The sequence below is a fragment of the Triticum aestivum genome, chromosome 2D, assembly GCF_018294505.1.
Source record: "Triticum aestivum cultivar Chinese Spring chromosome 2D, IWGSC CS RefSeq v2.1, whole genome shotgun sequence".
In the NCBI taxonomy this organism is placed as follows: Eukaryota; Viridiplantae; Streptophyta; class Magnoliopsida; order Poales; family Poaceae; genus Triticum; species Triticum aestivum.
The window spans coordinates 557,408,921-557,425,631 of NC_057799.1; the positions used below are offsets into that span (position 1 = coordinate 557,408,921).

The following is a 16,711-nucleotide window of genomic DNA, read 5'->3' on the forward strand; positions in this document are numbered from 1 at the left end:
GATCTTTTTTGCTAACTGAGTTTATCATGTACATTTCTTTACAACAAACAGCTCAAAGCCGAGTTCTCGAGATGCGCAGAAGATAGTGTTTTTGGGAGCATGGATCACATCCAGAAGTTTGTTGCTGCGAGGCTTCCTCAAAACTACAACAACAATGTATTTCTTTGCCACCATGGTTTTGCTATTTTCATAAGAAACGGAGTGCTTTTTTCGTTTATCGTTGTTGTTGTATAGACTGCTCTCTTTTGAGTTTTGTATTTTTGTATTTTTGTAGAAACAAAGGAGGTTGTCAATGCTGGTCCACGATATGTGCTCTGAAATATCAGTCCAAATTGGGAGGTTTGTTCAAGGGGTGGGCAAGTTGGAAGAGGAGGAGGTTGAACCAGCAGCCACAAGTGTTTCTAGGGTCGCAAGCGTACGTCAATCATCACGGCAGAAAAAGGCAGCGACAAGTCCGAAACAGCAAAAGGTTGCAAAGCAAAAGAATACAAGGGGCAGTAGCATTCAATGCAAGGAGACACTTTTGTCGTCCGATGACGAGGAGGAGGAATCCGACGAGCAAGAATTTGAATCTTCAGAAGAAGAAGAAGAAGAAGAGGAGGAAGGGAAAGATGAGGACAATCCTGAAGAGGAGAGTTCGGATAAGGACGGGGATAGCAATGATGATGACGATGACGATGATGACGATGATGACTATGATGATGATGTTCCATCATACAACAGCCCGCCAGCAGCCACAGAATATGGTGATGATGATTCACAGCACATGGACGCTGACAACTCACTGCCGCCCCTTGCTGGTGAAGAAGATGGTGGAGATGAGGAAGATGACGATGAGGATGATGTTGAAGAGGAAGAGCAAGACAGGGAGGAGGATGATGAAGAGGAACGGGACGAAGAAGAGGACAAAGAGAAGGAGAGAAATGTGGAAGGGGGCAATGATAAAGAGAATGAAGCAGAAAAGAAAGAGGGGAAATCGGAGGAGAAACTGGATGATGAAAAGAATGAAGAGCAGGAAAAAGAGGAGGAAGACAGAGAGGATGAAGATGATGAGGCAGAGCAAGATGGTGGGGGTGGGAAGAAGAGGGGTGAAGATAAGAATGATGGCGGCAATGGCGGCAACGCTAGCACCAACCAGCCCAGCAAGGGAGGTGGTGATGATGAGGGAGGTGTAGGAAATCCGGGGTGGTGTGGGGGCAGTCGGGACGACGAGGTGCCGCTAAGTACGATCATGGAGAGACTCAAGCGCACTGGTAAGGAAAATAGTGAGCCAGAGGAAACGATGTCAGTCGAGAGCACACAAGGAAGCATCCAGAGCGCCGACAGTTTTTTCCAGAGTAGCTTTGTTATGATGGACATGCGGAAGGAGACGTTTGAGGTTCAGAGTGGGCCTATCATTTCGGCTGCAGATATGGTGAGGATTGGAGATATCCAGTACAGACAGAAACAGGTCATCCCCGAGACCCATGATATCCCTCTTTTCCCGGTGCCCGTGATGCCAACTGAGAAAAATTTCTCCGTGGTGGATTTGTGCCTCGAGACGATGGTAGATGAGTTGAAACTACCAAGTTTTGGCCAAAAAGAGAAGGGAAGAAAGCTTGCAGGAGGAGTTGGAGCGGTTGCCATGAGGAAGGTCAAGAAAGTGAGCCATAAGACAGTTAAGGCCTGTGTTATGTCTCCAAAAGGAAGCGATGATGCGGCTATTCAAAGTGCTGCAACTACAACAACCAGCCAGCAAGCTCCGACAGCTCAGAGGCCGACAGATGAAACGGCAAGTCAGAAAGCAACATCAGCAGCAAAAAGCAAGGTTTACCAGAAAAGAGCAGCAAAGAAGCAAAACACAGCAACTGATCATATTCTGCAAGCAACTGAACAGAAAAAACAAGCAACTGCTGAATCAGCAAAGACTGAAAACAGAGCGACTGGTGCTACCTTTGAAGCAACTCAGCAAAAAAGTCAGGCAACCAGAGTAAGCATGCAGGTAGCAACTGCCCAGGAATCAGCAGCCCCTCCCACGCAAAGCACGGAGGCAACTGATGTGCTTGAGGAAGCAACCCCTGAGCAAGAGCAAGCAACTGCCCAGGGATCAACAGACAAGCCTCCGGCACTCCCCAACAAGCAAGTGTGCTCTGCAAAGGGGAAAGAAATCTCATTCGATGATGTTAGGGACATCAACAAGCTTCTTGAGAAGTGTGTGAGCCCAGGTTTGACACCACCACTCGTGAGGAGTAATTCTGCTGGCAACATACCTGTAATACGGACATCAGCTGCCATCAATCTACCAGCAAACAAAGGAGCATGTGATTCAGGTGAAGAAGCACGATTGTTGCAAAGATCAAAGTCTGGGAGTGCTGTGTGGGATGATTACTGTCCAGCTCCACCCTTCGATCTTGGGATAGATGAGCCAGCAGGAATAACAGGCGAGGAGGGCAAGGCAGCAGAGGATAAGGGGGTCGCAAATGCACCTGCCACCGGTGACATTGAGTGGGGAATCGACTGGGGCAATATGGATTTCAATGAAGTTGTCGAGGGGGCAGTGAAAAATGTTGTAGGTCAGAGTGGGGGGCACATGTCACCTGCCGGTTTCAGCACGCCAACCAAAGTTGCAAAAACTACCGCTAAGGGGGAATCATCGGGCAAAGGTGCAGCCAGCAGCTCGGAAGAGCCCGTTCCTGAGTAGCGCGAGAGGAGGATACTGAAAGCTCCACCATCACAGAGGTCACCATATGTGAATGTAGAGATGAGGAAGGATTTCACATGCAATGCAGGGACAAACAGAGTGTATGCACTGATTCTGTTGCTTGGAGGAGGAGAAGGGACGAGAAGGACGTCGCAGGGTGATGATACAACGTGTGTGTTTCTTCCAGTAGCCACTTTTTTCCTGCTTTTTTCTTTTTGCATGCAAATGATCTATCCTATTGTTATTTTTTTTCAACATAGCCTTTCCTTTTGTTCTATAGGCCACAAATCATAAACTATCATGGTTACTTTTGCACAATCAAGGAGCTTGCTCAATCAATGAGGAAGGCAGGATGGATGAAGACACATGTTTTTGAGTTAGGGATTGAAGCAATCATGTACAACAGACAGGTGGGGTCCAAGAAAACAATCATGCCTGTTAGGTTTTCAGTAAGAGAAATGAAAACCCACAGTTTTTTCCTTTTTTGTTTTTTAGCACTGAAGTTGTTTCTTTATCATCTCATTCTACATTTCTTCATAGACTTGGCTTCAAAGGCTCGATCTCGATGTGAGGGAGCTGCATGACAGGTTCAAAGAATCAAACCGTTTGGATGAGCAAGACATGGTATGCTCCATGTGTTTTAATAGTTGTCTCCCTTTTAAAAACATTTTTTTAGTTTTTTGTCAATAATCGTGTGTGTGTTTGTTGCCTAAATTTCTATGCCATGTGACACATAATTAGGATGGCCTTAGGTGCATGTACCAACCCCTCCTGTTGTGCATGTACACAACCCCCCTGCTGTGTACCTACTATAATAGCCCCCTCAAGATATGAGTGAGCAGTATCTGTCAGTTGGCTTTTCTTTACATATAAGTTGCCTGTCTTAGCTTGCATTGTTGCCTAAAAAGTGCATGGTTATAGTGACATTTTTTCCGCACAGGTTGAAAACCAAGAGCATTGCCTGTGTTTTTGTTGTTCATAAGTCAGTTTTTTTCTTTATTTTTGGTTTTTACATATCCGTCGCACTTACTCAAGTAAAGTCGCCCCTACCAACTCAGGGTTGCCTGAAATCACATCAGAAAGTTGGTGTTATTTCTGTTTTTTTCTTAGATTCTTTTAGAAGCTGATATCAGGAAATCATAGGAGTTGCTTGAAATCACATGATAAGTTGCTCATAAAAACCCACAGAGTTGCCTGATAAGCCATTTGCAGAAGCTTCATACACATGTCAGAAGTTTTTTTTATGTTTTTTAGTGTTTTGAGAGTTATGCCAGAAGTTGCCTCAAATTCTAGAGAGTTGCCTAAAAATCATATCAGACGTTGCTCCTAAAAACATATAGAGTTGCCCAAAAACATATCAGGAGTTGATGTCCTTTGTTATGCTGACATGTTTTTTTCTTGAAGGTTATGATTCCTGTGCTTGAAAATTTAGACCTAGAGAACGCCGATGGTGCACACCACTACTGGCTACTCAACATCAATCTGACGGACAAAAGGTTCGAAGTGTTTGACTCATGGAGGATGTTAAAGAAATGCAAGAGGCTGGATGATGTTGCAAGGGCTATTGTAGCTGCAGTTCATGTGTTGTGGGACAAATACTATCCAAAACAAGCAAAGACAATGGACAAGTTCCCGCTTGTGGATATCGATGCACCAAAGAAAACTGTATCGTAAGGACTAACCCACATACATACATATTGTTTGTTATAAGACGTAGTGTTTGCCATTTTATTGCAAGTGCTTTCTTGACATTTGTTTTTTTTGCAGCGGTGACTGTAGCATATTCGCATTGATGAACGCGTTATTGTGGAACGGGACGTGGCTCCCGAACTACGGACAAAGCGACATACCAAACATCAGGAAGAAGATGACCATCTCCATGCTGAAGTGTGACCTGAACAAGATTCCATGGCAGGAGATCCTCAAACCAGCCAACAAGTGAACAAACATCTAGGTACATTTTTTTCCCTGATCAATGTGTTCCATTAGAGAATATCAAATGCGAATACTAATGTGTTCCATTAGAAAACTCACAAAAGTTTGTCCCAAACCACCTATAACATGTTTTGCATAAATCACAAGCGTCCATAGGATTTTGCAAGTTTTACGAGTAAGGAATATAAGCACAAATTTCAATCATCTACCTCCACACAGTCTCCAATTTGTGAATTTAAAGCTAGGAAAACACATAAATTAAAACAAGTCCATGCAAAATCATTTCATAGTTGCTTTTTTCTGAAACTGGCAGTTGCTTGATTTCCCTTTTACATTTGCTCAGAAACCAGACCACAATTGCTTCATCTACCAGGACACAATTGCTCTTTTTTCCTTACTTTTCAGCTATTTTTGCAAGCCCAGGGAGTCATTATCTTCATGTGGTAACTATCACATCAGCTTCCCTAGGCATGTCGCAGCAGTGTGATCGATTGATTCACAAATGCTGCACTTGTTCTTTTCTTAGGGTGTAGTTCCAGGGCTGATTTGAAGCGCATGCTGCGGCTGCGCCCTTTTATGACTGAACGAGGTGGATCCATAGGAGCAGGGGGCAGGGGGTCAGGTGGTTGGTTTGAAGCACTTGGGGCATTAGGGTTTGATGCTTCCCTAGCACGAGCCGCTTCTCGGGCTGCCTTTAGCCTCTTCTTCCTCAGTTTATTCAGCTTAGTAACCTCAGTATCTGCTGCTTTCATGTGCCTCCTAACTGCAGCGACTGCCTCATCACTAGTCATTGCCTTCTTGGCTAGCTTTGCAAAATCCATTGTCAGAGTCACTTGCCGAACTTGGTTCTCTGACTCAGCGGGCAAGTCCTGCGGAGGCCCCTCGTTAGTTGGCGGTGGTGCACTTTGCACTGCATCTTGCGTCCAGCGGCGCTTGATATAGTGTTCAGGTATCTCATTAACGCCAAGGTTTGTGAAGATTTTCAAGACATGGCAACAAAGCATGCCGTCCCTATGCCACTTGCAACATTCGCAATCATAGATAGCTGGCTCTGGTCTCACTGTGACTAGGTACTTCCTTGAGCCATACCCTATAACTTCTTCTGTATTGGGCTCAAGGTAATAGAAGTTGATTCCAGCGGGACGCACATCATACTGGCCAATCATCTGAAACTCAGTTCTGAATTTCACATAAATGTCCCTAGTGTATGCTTTGTAGGCATGCCTCTCAATGGGGAAACGTGACCATCTTTGCGCTTCTAGATGCTCTGTTCGTTAGTCGTTCCCGCCCTCCCTTACGAGTATGTGTACCTGAATCTTCTGATATTGCTTGACGAAGTTGAGAATTGACTTGTGTGGGTTCACATAGCGCTTCAACACAGCATTGAACCCTTGCTGCGTTGCGTTGACTAAAGGAAAGGGAAGAACCTAAATTTGAAGTAACATGATACCCATGTAGCCCGGTCTTCATAGAGTTTCTCAAAGTGTCCATGCATAAGACCTTCATATTTCAATTGAAGTGCAGCCCATTTCCTTTCAAACTCAGCCGGGGTGAAACTGAAGTCAATGCATTCATTGAAGTCTTTTACCAAATCCGGGTTCCTAGCCAACACAGGGCCAAGCTTCTCTTGTGCTTTCTTCATTATATGCCAATGGGAGCAACGGTGAATCGTTGCCGGGAACTTCCTCTTGATAGATTGTGCCATAGCAACATCTTGGTCCGTGATGATGTTGTCCGGAGCCAAACCATCCATTGCTTCTAGGAAAGACAACCAGTCATAACTTGAGGCTAGTTCCTGCCGGACAAATCCACACCCAAGCATAATTGACTGCCCATGTCTGTTGATGCCAATGAAGGGGGCAAACGGCATATTGTACATGTTCGTGAGATAAGTTGCATCAAATGACACGCAATCATGATAAGCCTCCACGTATGCTTTCCGTGCTGCACCATCCACCCAAAACAAGTTTTTTGTCCTGCCTTCCGCATCTGTCTTGCATTTAAAGAAAAATCCTGGGTCGTTTTCCATCACCTTGCAAAAGTAGTTTAGTGTTTCTTCAATGTCAATGTCTTTACTTGGGGCGTTGAGCTTCGAACAGTGGTTATGGATGGCTTTAGCTGTGTACGGAACAATCAACTCCGAGCCGTAGTATGATGACATTAACATCATCATCTTCCTTGCCATAAAAAAACAGAAACTTGTGTTTTTCAGGACGAACTAACCACAATGCAGCGAGCAACATGTTTTTAGAGAACATAAAGTAACAATTATGCATAAGTAGAATAAGAACCAATCCTGTATCTCACCAAGTTTTTTTTTCTGCTGGGTGATGTCTTTTTTTTATTTATCAGAGTTGCACGGAAAATGAACATAGTTGCCTCAGTTTACTGTCAAGTTGCCAGTTTTTCTCCCTGGCCAGGGTTGCCCATGAATCCTAAGCAGCTTATACTAGGATAGGAAAGAAATCCAAGTAGTTGAGGTAGGAATAGGCAACACCAAGGTTTTTATGTTTTGGGTCATGATTTTTTTTAATTACCAGAGTTGCACAGAAAATGAACATAGTTGCATAAAAAATGAACATAGGTGGCTCAGGTCAAAGTACTTGATGCAGGAATAAGTAACAGTTATGTGGTAAAAAGATTTAATCCAATGTGAGTTGTACCTGCTGTCAAGTTGCAGTCGTTTAGGTGAGTCAGTAATTTTTTCTGTTCTGGCGGGATGCCTTGGTGAGAACAGAGGTATTTAGAAAGCAATGGCTTCTCAATCAGCGGATGGTTGTGATCTGCAATAAATGTTATAACCTCCAATTTGTCATCTTTAAGTTTCACCACCATCTTAGCACGGCATTTTGCTTGCTTCACAATTTCTCGTTTCCTCTTCTTCTTGAAAGTGTGTTCCTCGACATCCTCTTCAACATCTTGTTCAGGCGAACTCGGGCATGTAGTGGTTTTGCTTGACGAGGGAATATCCGGGATGCCAACCCTCTCTACTGGTTTGGGGAACTTGTTACAGCAGAATTGTTGTTTTTCCAGCACGCCTGTGTAGGCCGGCCTGTAAGACGTATTTGACTTGATTGAAAAGCCCTCCATCAAAGCATAGCGATTGTAGTGTTCCCTCGCATCCTCTACTGTGTCGAAGCGCATGCCAACATAAGGTTGTTGTGGCTGTGATCCAGCTTCCTCGTCTTCCAACTCATGTGTCTCATGAACTAAAGCATTAGCAGGAGCAACCATAGGTGGGGGAGCGGCAACACGATTGTCCGGGACATGAGTAGTGTTAGAGCCAACGTTGGGGTCAGGAGACTCACCAACCTCCTCCTCCAAATGTCGATGCTCCTGCTCATCCCCTGCATGCAAGAAGGGTGCACCCAACTCGACTGAAATATTGATGGACTCTACGTCAAGCGGTGGTTCATTCAGATCAATCATCATGAAACAATTAACCTGCAACAAACTCTGTGTTAGCCCACCACAAAAGCATGCATGAACTTTTTGAACAAACAAATTGTAGAATATAAAGGAGCAACTATAAACACTTGTTTGGGCAACTATAAAGTTAAACAGAGGCAACTATAAACACTTGTTTGGGCAACTATAAACACTTGTTTCTTCTTTTTCCCTTATATGTTTTATGTTTCTACCAGTATGACACACATCTACAGCAGCAAAGATTTTGTTTTTACATGACATGTGCTGATTCATTTGTGCCTTTTTTTCAGCAGCAGATTTACAACTTTTGATGATGGGAAACAATGTGCATATCTGACGGAGAGCTTACCAGGAGCAGGAGGCCTACCATTTGGTGTAGTTTATGTCTTTTTTATTTTCTTAGTGAGACCATATGGAATGTAGCAAAGTATCTTAGCGTGGGATTGTTCGAATCTGTTTATGACGTGCCCTTTTGTTTTGTACGTTTGTCGTTTGTGTCTTTTTTAGCAAGAGCCATACTGATATGGCAAAAGTTGTGTGTTAACACATGCAAGTTAATACTTTCTAGCTCTGCTTATAACATGAGTTTTTTATGTTCTTCACAGTTCATGCTTTAATGCACAGTGAAGTTGCCTGTGTTTTAGTACTAGAGTTGCCATGTTCTCACATCTGGTAGAGGTAACTGTAGAATTTCTGAGCAGGTACGCATGCACAGCTCTTTTTTTACCAGAGTTGCTTCAAAAATGAACATAGTTGCTTCGGTTAACTGTTCGAGTTGTCAGGTTTCTTTTCCTCATCAGGGTTGGTCATGAACACCAAGGACCTTATACTAGGATAGGGAAAGAAAGCCAAGGAGGTTTCAATGCCTACAATATGTTTTGGTGTTGCAATGCAAATACAAAAAATGTGCAATGGTCCTGCATTTTGTTTCCCACTAGAGTTGCCCTATTTTGTGTACTGGTGTTGCTTTTTTGTATCATAACAGTTGCTCAAGATGCATGCCATACATAGGGTTGGCTCAAAGTGGTCTTCAAGTTGCTTTTTCACCAGATCAAAAGAACGAACTAAAAATAGGACTAGTTGATGTTCAAGCAGGGAAGGGCAGGGGTGGTTGAGTAGAGAAGAGAGAGGAGTCGGGTGGAGGTGGTGCTTACCTTTTTTTGGGGGAGGTAGGTCTGGTTTTTTTCTCTCCAGATCCGATTTTTTGGAGCAAGGAGGAGGGAGGAGGTGTTCCTGCGTCGGGTCTGTTCTTCAAGACGCCATAGATGGGGTAGATCTTGTTTACAGGAAGAAGGGGAGGAGCAAGGAGGAAGAAGGGGACCTGTGCGTGGGCTTGTCCTTCAAGGAAAAGGGAGGAGGGGGTTGCGTGAGGCGTCCGCAAGGGATCGTGGGCGGGGGTGCATGGAGGGGGTGGGGACCGAAGCTTTTTGGGCGACGACAGGTGCGAGGAAGCGGGGGCCAGGGGGACCAGGTGTGATCGGGGTGCACGCGCGATCCACCCGTGATTCGCGCGGGCTTGGTTTCGTCGGTTTCGCGCGCGGGGAATTTCTTTCCTTTTTGGGCTGTCTGGTCGCGCGCGGGGGCCGCTCCTTCCTTTCCTGGGAGAGCGCTCGCTGCTACGATCGGGCGCCCGTGCGCCAGCGAGCCAGGTCCTTAAATTTAACCTTCTATTAAATTTTATTTTCAAAGAAATAAAATTTCCATAAGACGAAAATATTAAATTTAACCTTCTATTAAATTTATTAATTGAATTAGAGCAAGTTTGGTTTTTGAAATAATTTGAAATTCAAAAAAGAAAATAGAAAAGTAATGAAAAAAGGGGAAAGAAAAGGGGAAAAAAGAGGCCAGGCAGACCAACCGGCCCAGCAAGCACAACAGCGCAGCCGGCCTGTCATGCCTTGCTTGGGATGAGATCGATTTGGTGGCTAGGGTTCGAAGGATTGCAAGGCAAAGGGGAAAGTATACGGCTGGAATATTCTCTATCAGCTGTATGATTGAGTTTGCAGAGGAATGATCCAGAATAAGGATGCCTTACAACGATAGTGAGCTGGCTTGTAAGGCCGAGCTAGCAAGTAAAAGAGATGAACAGTATGACAAGTGAAATGATACAGTTAAAATAAATAACGCTTCGAGGGATGGCGAGCGCTGTGAGCCATCCATCGTTGTCGTGAACTTCCATCCTAGCCATCCGTTATCTGAAGAAGGATAACACTTTTTTTAGGGGTAAGGCCTAGTCTTTATTCGTCATAGTGCACAGAGGGGGATAATGTTTACATCATGTGGTTGACCAAAACACACATAACGCCCAAGGGATAAGTTAAGAGCAAATCTAGCTAAATTATGAGCTTCTATTTTACTCTCTCGGCCTTCAAAAATAAAACTACAAATAAAAGCAGTAGAGGGAGTTTTGATCTCGCTTATGATTGCTCCATGTATGCCATGAAAACCTTGATTTGAAGACGATGCAGTCTGACACGACCCAGCTAGCCCACGCCCATGAAGCCGAGCCAGCCCTAAGAAAAAACCTTAGCCCTAGACTTGAGGTTTTGTGTTACATCCGCTCTAAAAGTTGTATGTTTGTGCAATTTTCTCTTAGCAAAAACGAGTCAAACGAGGTCAAGTAGATATATGTATTTCCTTGTATTGTAGAGTTTTTTTTTGCAGGAATTGTAGAGTTTTGCCGTTTTTGTGGATATTTCAAGTGCATGGGTCTTAGTCCTGGCATGATAGGTTTTGACGGTGTTCAAGTAGAAGCACGTCTACATATCCATACATCTTTTTTATTTTGGTTTTAGGAATCCATAGATTGGAACAGTTTGGGTAGAGACGATCGACCGAGGCCGATAAGGACACCTATTGGGCTATTTGGGACCGGTTCGTAGTAGCATATATAGTGTGCTGGCCGTGCCGTATATATTGGATCGAACTGACATATACAAACCAACACCGGAAAAACAGAGTAAAATGAAGCCTCGATACTCGATCGGGATCATCGATTGATGATGGATCTAGCGAATTAGCAATTAACCAGGCCGGCCGGCCGGCTATGGGATCGATGGCGACAATGACGGCGACGACATCGACGCACGGGGCGGCGCTGGTCTGTGGCACGCACCTGATGCGCATCCGCGGTTACAGCAGGTGGAAGGCCATCAGGTCCGCCGACTTCGAGGCCGGCGGCCACATCTGGGCTCTCTCCTGCGGCTTCTACGACAAGCAACTCGTGTCCGTCTCCCTCGAGCTGCTCCACACCGACGCTGCCACGGACGTCGTCGCCGTGGCCACCTCAGGATCCAAAGCCCGGCGGACCGATGGAGGATCGCCCAGTCGTGGAGTCGTCTTCCCCGCTTGGCCCTCTCTATCGTCCATGGCTACTTGCAGATGCTGGGAGCTACCTCTCCCCGACATGTTCCGTGGCCGGGAGCATCTCTACGTCGACGGCGAGGACGGTAGTCTCTACGTCTACTGTGAGGTGGAAGTCCTACAGGAGGACACCGACATACCGGCAGATGCAGACCAAACCTTCATGGTGCCGCCGCAGACAATCTCCAGAGATCTTGGCAGGCTTCTTCTAATTCCGGGGCAGGGAGTGCCTGAGACGGAGTCGGAGTTGTTGCGAAGACGTTGCATGTTGCCGGACGTGACCTTCATTGTCGAGCAGACCGAGATACATGCGCACAAACTCATGCTCGCCATGCGGTCACCAGTCTTCGCTGCGGAATTCTGATGGCACACGACAGAGAGCACGCTGCGGGTCGATGGCATAAGCGCCTCCACTTTCAGAGCCATGCTACACTTCATCTACACCGATCAGCTCCAACTAAATAGCGCCGATGATGGTCGTACGCCTATGATGCTCGACCTACTTGTGGCGGATCGATACGACATCGAAAGCCTGAGGCTCATGTGTGAGAACATGTTGTCCGAGAGCATGGAAGTCGAATATGTCATGTCGATACTGATGGAGGTTCATGGCCGGCATAGCTGTAGGTCGGTGGAGGCCTCCTGCATCGAGTACATGGCGTCAGATCCTGCCGTGTACGCCACTGTGAAGGCAACGAATGACTACGAGGAGTTGAAGGAGAGTTGTTGCTCTTTCGTACTCGAGGTCGCTGACAAAGTAGCAGCCGTCAACATGACTCATAACTTGTGCTCCAATGCTCCTTCCTCCTCCAGCAGCCGACCGCAGATGAATGTGTGCACACATTACTCATTGGAGGTGGCCGAGGGCACACACGAGTTTAAAATCCCCCATTTTGTCTTTGTGCAAAGGAGGCATGGAGTTGGCAAAGAAATCAATTCCGAAGCTTTCCTGGTCGGCGATTACGGTTGGAAGATAAGGGTATACCCGTCGTCGTCATCAGAGAAGGCACAAGGGCACATCTCTGTGTACGCCGAGCTATTGACTGATCCTGGACCTGAAGGTGTCAATGTGACATTGGGCTTTAAGTTGGATGATCATAGTGGCGAGTCACCGCATTTGATGAAATGGTTAGAGAAAACCTTTACGACCAAGTCAGATTGGGGATATGCAAAGTTCGTCACCATTGAATCTGCCAAGTCATGTCACCTAGCAGATGATGGATCCCTTACCATACGTTGTGATGTTGCCATCATCAAGAAGGTCCACACTTGTAGTACTAGCACCACCACCATGGGCACCAGAGCCACAATGCCACCGTCTGATATTGCCTCTCACCTGAAGCAGTTGTTGGTGAGCGAGCACGGGTCGGATGTATGTTTCCTGGTCGAGGACTGTGAGCTCCGCGCGCACAACCTTGTGATAGCCGCACGATCACCAACCCTATATAAGATGATGGTAATGGGCAACAAGGATGACCACGTCATACCGGTTCACGATGTGACGGTCGAGGTCTTCAAGGCCGTGCTCCACTTCATCTACACCGATGAGTTGCCTCCAATTCAAGACCTAGTCCATGATGGTGCTGACCAAGATGAGTTGATGATAGCGGAAGATATGCTGGTTGAGGCGTGCTGGTTCGGTCTCGATAGGATGAAGGCCATGTGTGAGAATTTGCTGGTTAGGTTCCTCGACTCGGAAGAAGATGCATTACAAACGATAAAGCTGGGCTGCGATCTCCAATGCTCAAAGCTCATAAATTACTGCCACCAGTTCATCATGTTGACAGAACTTAGGCAAATACAAGGTGAAAATGTTTCCCTGGTCGACCGTTTTGGCACATGTGTGTTTCTAGGCATTTCAACAAGTGACTACATACGGAGCAAACCGAGTGAATCTACACTCTAAAATATGTCTACATACATCCGTATGTGGTAGTCATTTGAAATGTCTAGAAAGACAAATATTTAGGAACGGAGGGAGTACTTGCTTATATATATAAGGTATTTCTTCTTTACCAAGATAAAAAAGGCTTTCGTTTCTGGTCTAGGCAGCGAAAGGAAACACACATCTTTGTTTTCTTGCCGACCTACACATCTAGTTACCCTATAGAGATGAGCATGGGGCTGCTATTGTACAATATCAGATCATTGATGGTGTGTGTTGCCGCGCTTGTCCATTTTTACACTATAATGAAATTTCATAAATATGTGGAAACAAAAAAAACAATGTATATTGTTGAGGGCAATTTTGTGCTAATGTATTATATGTTTATTTTGAGCTATCAATTATGTTGTGGTTGGCTCGAAAATAGCAGTATCAAAAAAATAATGCAGCTTCACATTATTTGCGTATAAATTATTTCCAAATGTTTGAAGCAAAAGCGTTGATCAAAATTGTTAATAGCAAAAGTTAAATACTACATAACGGGTGTCCACGAATCGTTAATTGAACTGCAACACATATCGTTATTTGAACAACAGCAACACAAATTGTTCCATCAAGATTTCAATGGTATTTGATTCTCGTGAAATCCATTGCATCAATGACCTTCAGAATATGTGAGATAAAATGAATTAGATTAGGAAAGATGTAGTACGAGATCTTAGGTACCCTGCTGACAGAATGTTGCGTGTGATGAGTCCAAAGGCTTCCAAGGGCGCAGAGGAGTCATGAAGTAGTCGGCGAGATATATATCGAGGCCTTCATACATGCTCAACACCAGAGTTGTAGTGGTTGCCGAGCTCATCGAGTGCGCTAGATACACGTGACAAATGTGTGACAAGTGCACGCTATTGAATTCATGCTCTAGTCAACTCATCCAAAAGTTTAAATTGATGGAGAGAGTTGGGCAATATATTTTAACATTCCACCTCACATTTACGATATTTTAGTCCTTAGGTGTCGGATCGATATAGACCGCGGAACGTTTTAGGTCTTAAATTTAAGACCGCTTGGCTCGGATACCTATTGAATTTATGCTTCAGCCAGTTGGTCCAAAAGTCCAAACTGATGGAGAGAGACAGACAATATATTTCAACACACGTGACGTGCATCCTTGGCTTCTTCTTGGCCTCTAACCATTGTGCAGCTCCCATATATATTTGATAGCACCATCGTTGATGTACTTCTATTCATGGTAATACGATGGTCGGGAGAAATTTTTGGTAGTTGCTCGTCTGTCATTGCAGGTTGCTAATCTATCGTCACCACAGAATGGTCGGGCGACCCTTGCCTAAAAAGAGGGGCGAGCGGTGCCTCCGAGGGAAAGCATGGCTACGAGCCACTTCCCAGCCTTCTCACGCACTCAGCAATTTTTTACATCGGATGTCGTGTTTCAATTATTTCTGGTCGTTCAATTGTTGTGTTGTTTTGTATTTTCCAGCTAAGTGGGCCGACTGTCCTAAAGGGCAGCTATTTTGGCGCGAAATCGGGCTACTCTGGTTGATTTGGGCCTAGAGGGTAACCGCGGCCCACCGACCGACTCAACTCGTTCGTTTCACGTTCCAACGTCCCCCTCCCTCCTTTCTCGCCAGGGGCGGGCCTATCAAATTTTTTGAGGGGGGGAGGGGGCAAAATACTTGAGTGGGGCATATTTTGGGACATTTTGTATAAATTTAGAGGGTTTTAGTTTTTTTCCTAATAATACTACCAAATCCTACACGATTTTCAAAACATAGCCCCACTCAACGTCAACATGGGTCCTCTGCCCCTGGTTCTCGCAGCCCTCCTCTCCCCAACCTCCCCCCTCAAGTCCTTGACCAACCTAATCAAATAAATCGTATAAAATTAGTGTTTAGGCCTCCTTTGGTTCATAGAATAGGAATTTTATAGGAATAGGAAAATCATAGGGAGTGAGATGACATACATCTCAATTCCTATATAGAAAGAGATATCATATGGTGCATAGGATAGGAATTTTTCCATTGAGTCTAGGCTAATGTTTTTTTCTCTAAAATGTGAAGGTTTGATTCATATCCTACATAGGAATATGAATTCATTCCTACAAACCAAAGGGCTTTGAAGAAAATTCTCCTTTGCAAATCATATCCTCTAGAATTCCTACAAAGTTCTATAAACCAAAGGGGGCCTAAAGTACACCCTCAGCAAATAAAGAGCATTTCAAACTTTCACCACTGGCTACCGGCTCACCGGTTGTCCAAACATCGTGTTTGGTTGTGGGAATTAGAGATGGGGAATGGGAGTTGAGGGGTGAGAAGATTAAAAGTCCACTGTTTGATTAAAGGGAATGAGAGTTTAAGTGGGAAGGAAAATGAGAGTTGAGGAAGCCAATCCCATCGATTTTTTTTCTAGGGGGTACCTTGTTAATTCGTGAGCAGAGTTTTATCCCATGCCAATTCTCATCATATGCCAAATAAAGGAATGAGGCTAAAACTCTACTTCCCATGCCTAATCCCCCTATAAACACCTTTTTGTAAACTTCCATTCCCGAGTGTTTACCAAACAGGCTGTAAATGCAATTGACAAACAATTGTTTAGCCCTTTTTTGGTAGTTTCCAGTGCTTGTACCGTCCAGCTGCGTCCCATCGTCTACTAGCTCAGCTTTTTTAAAAAAAAATCCAGCTGCGACACAAACAAAAAGGCCGTCAATGTTTACCGTGGGGAAACTTTTCCTCTCGAGGTTTTGTTTCGGGCTTCGCGGGGGGCAAGAGAGGAAAGATGTGCATGGTACTGTAGCTCCATGACGACATGCCACAGATGGCACACGCCTACACGCGCACACACGAATCGAGTAACATCCGATTCTGGACCCTGGAGAGGCGCGCGATCGCAAGCAGCGCGCTGACGCCGCACCGGGAGCCCCAAACCGAGCAAAAACCAAGACCAGCACGCACACGCGACACCAACACGAGCTGGTGGCTTTAAAAAAAAACACGAGCTGGTAGGAGGAAGCTTCCCGGTAGCTTCAGAGTTTTTGTCTCTCCCTTGGTCGCTAAAAAAGAAAGAAGACATTCCAGACTCGTCTCTCATCACCCGTCCCCATCGATCCCTCGTACGTACGTAACCACCGCTTTGCTTTCCCGTACTTTTTATATTACATACAGATGTGTCCAAATGTACCATTCAATTCAAAGGCCAGAGCTGCTGTATTTTGTTAGACACATCGCCTAGGAATTATGTAGTGTTCGCGTGTCTCCTCGTACGTACTCAGCAACCGGTTGGCTTCGCTGTATGCGCCGTACGCGGGTGGGTGGGAGCGAAGTCACAACAAATCTAGGGGAGACGATCGGGGTAAGAGGTTATCCCGTCCACGTCTTCCCAGGTCTCGCTCTAGTACCCAATTC

General features: G+C 45.2%; 1 protein-coding gene across 1 annotated transcript; it reads left to right on the top strand.

The window, feature by feature from the left end:
- The first annotated feature begins 10,986 nt into the window (after positions 1 to 10,986).
- LOC123049949 (BTB/POZ and MATH domain-containing protein 1-like) lies at positions 10,987 to 13,611 on the top strand. The gene is made up of 2 exons (XM_044472802.1): positions 10,987 to 11,743; positions 11,828 to 13,611. The coding sequence occupies exons 1-2, from the start codon at positions 11,091 to 11,093 to the stop codon at positions 13,311 to 13,313; spliced, it is 2,139 nt and encodes a 712-aa protein (XP_044328737.1). The 5' UTR covers positions 10,987 to 11,090; the 3' UTR covers positions 13,314 to 13,611.
- The last annotated feature ends 3,100 nt before the right edge of the window (positions 13,612 to 16,711 follow it).

Excerpts from the sequence above, each read along its gene's own strand:
- LOC123049949 (XM_044472802.1), top strand. The coding sequence starts at position 11,091 with ATGGGATCGATGGCGACAATGACGGCGACGACATCGACGCACGGGGCG. Across the intron at positions 11,744-11,827 it reads AAACTCATGCTCGCCATGCG|AGCCATGCTACACTTCATCT; the intron begins GTCACCAGTCTT and ends CTCCACTTTCAG.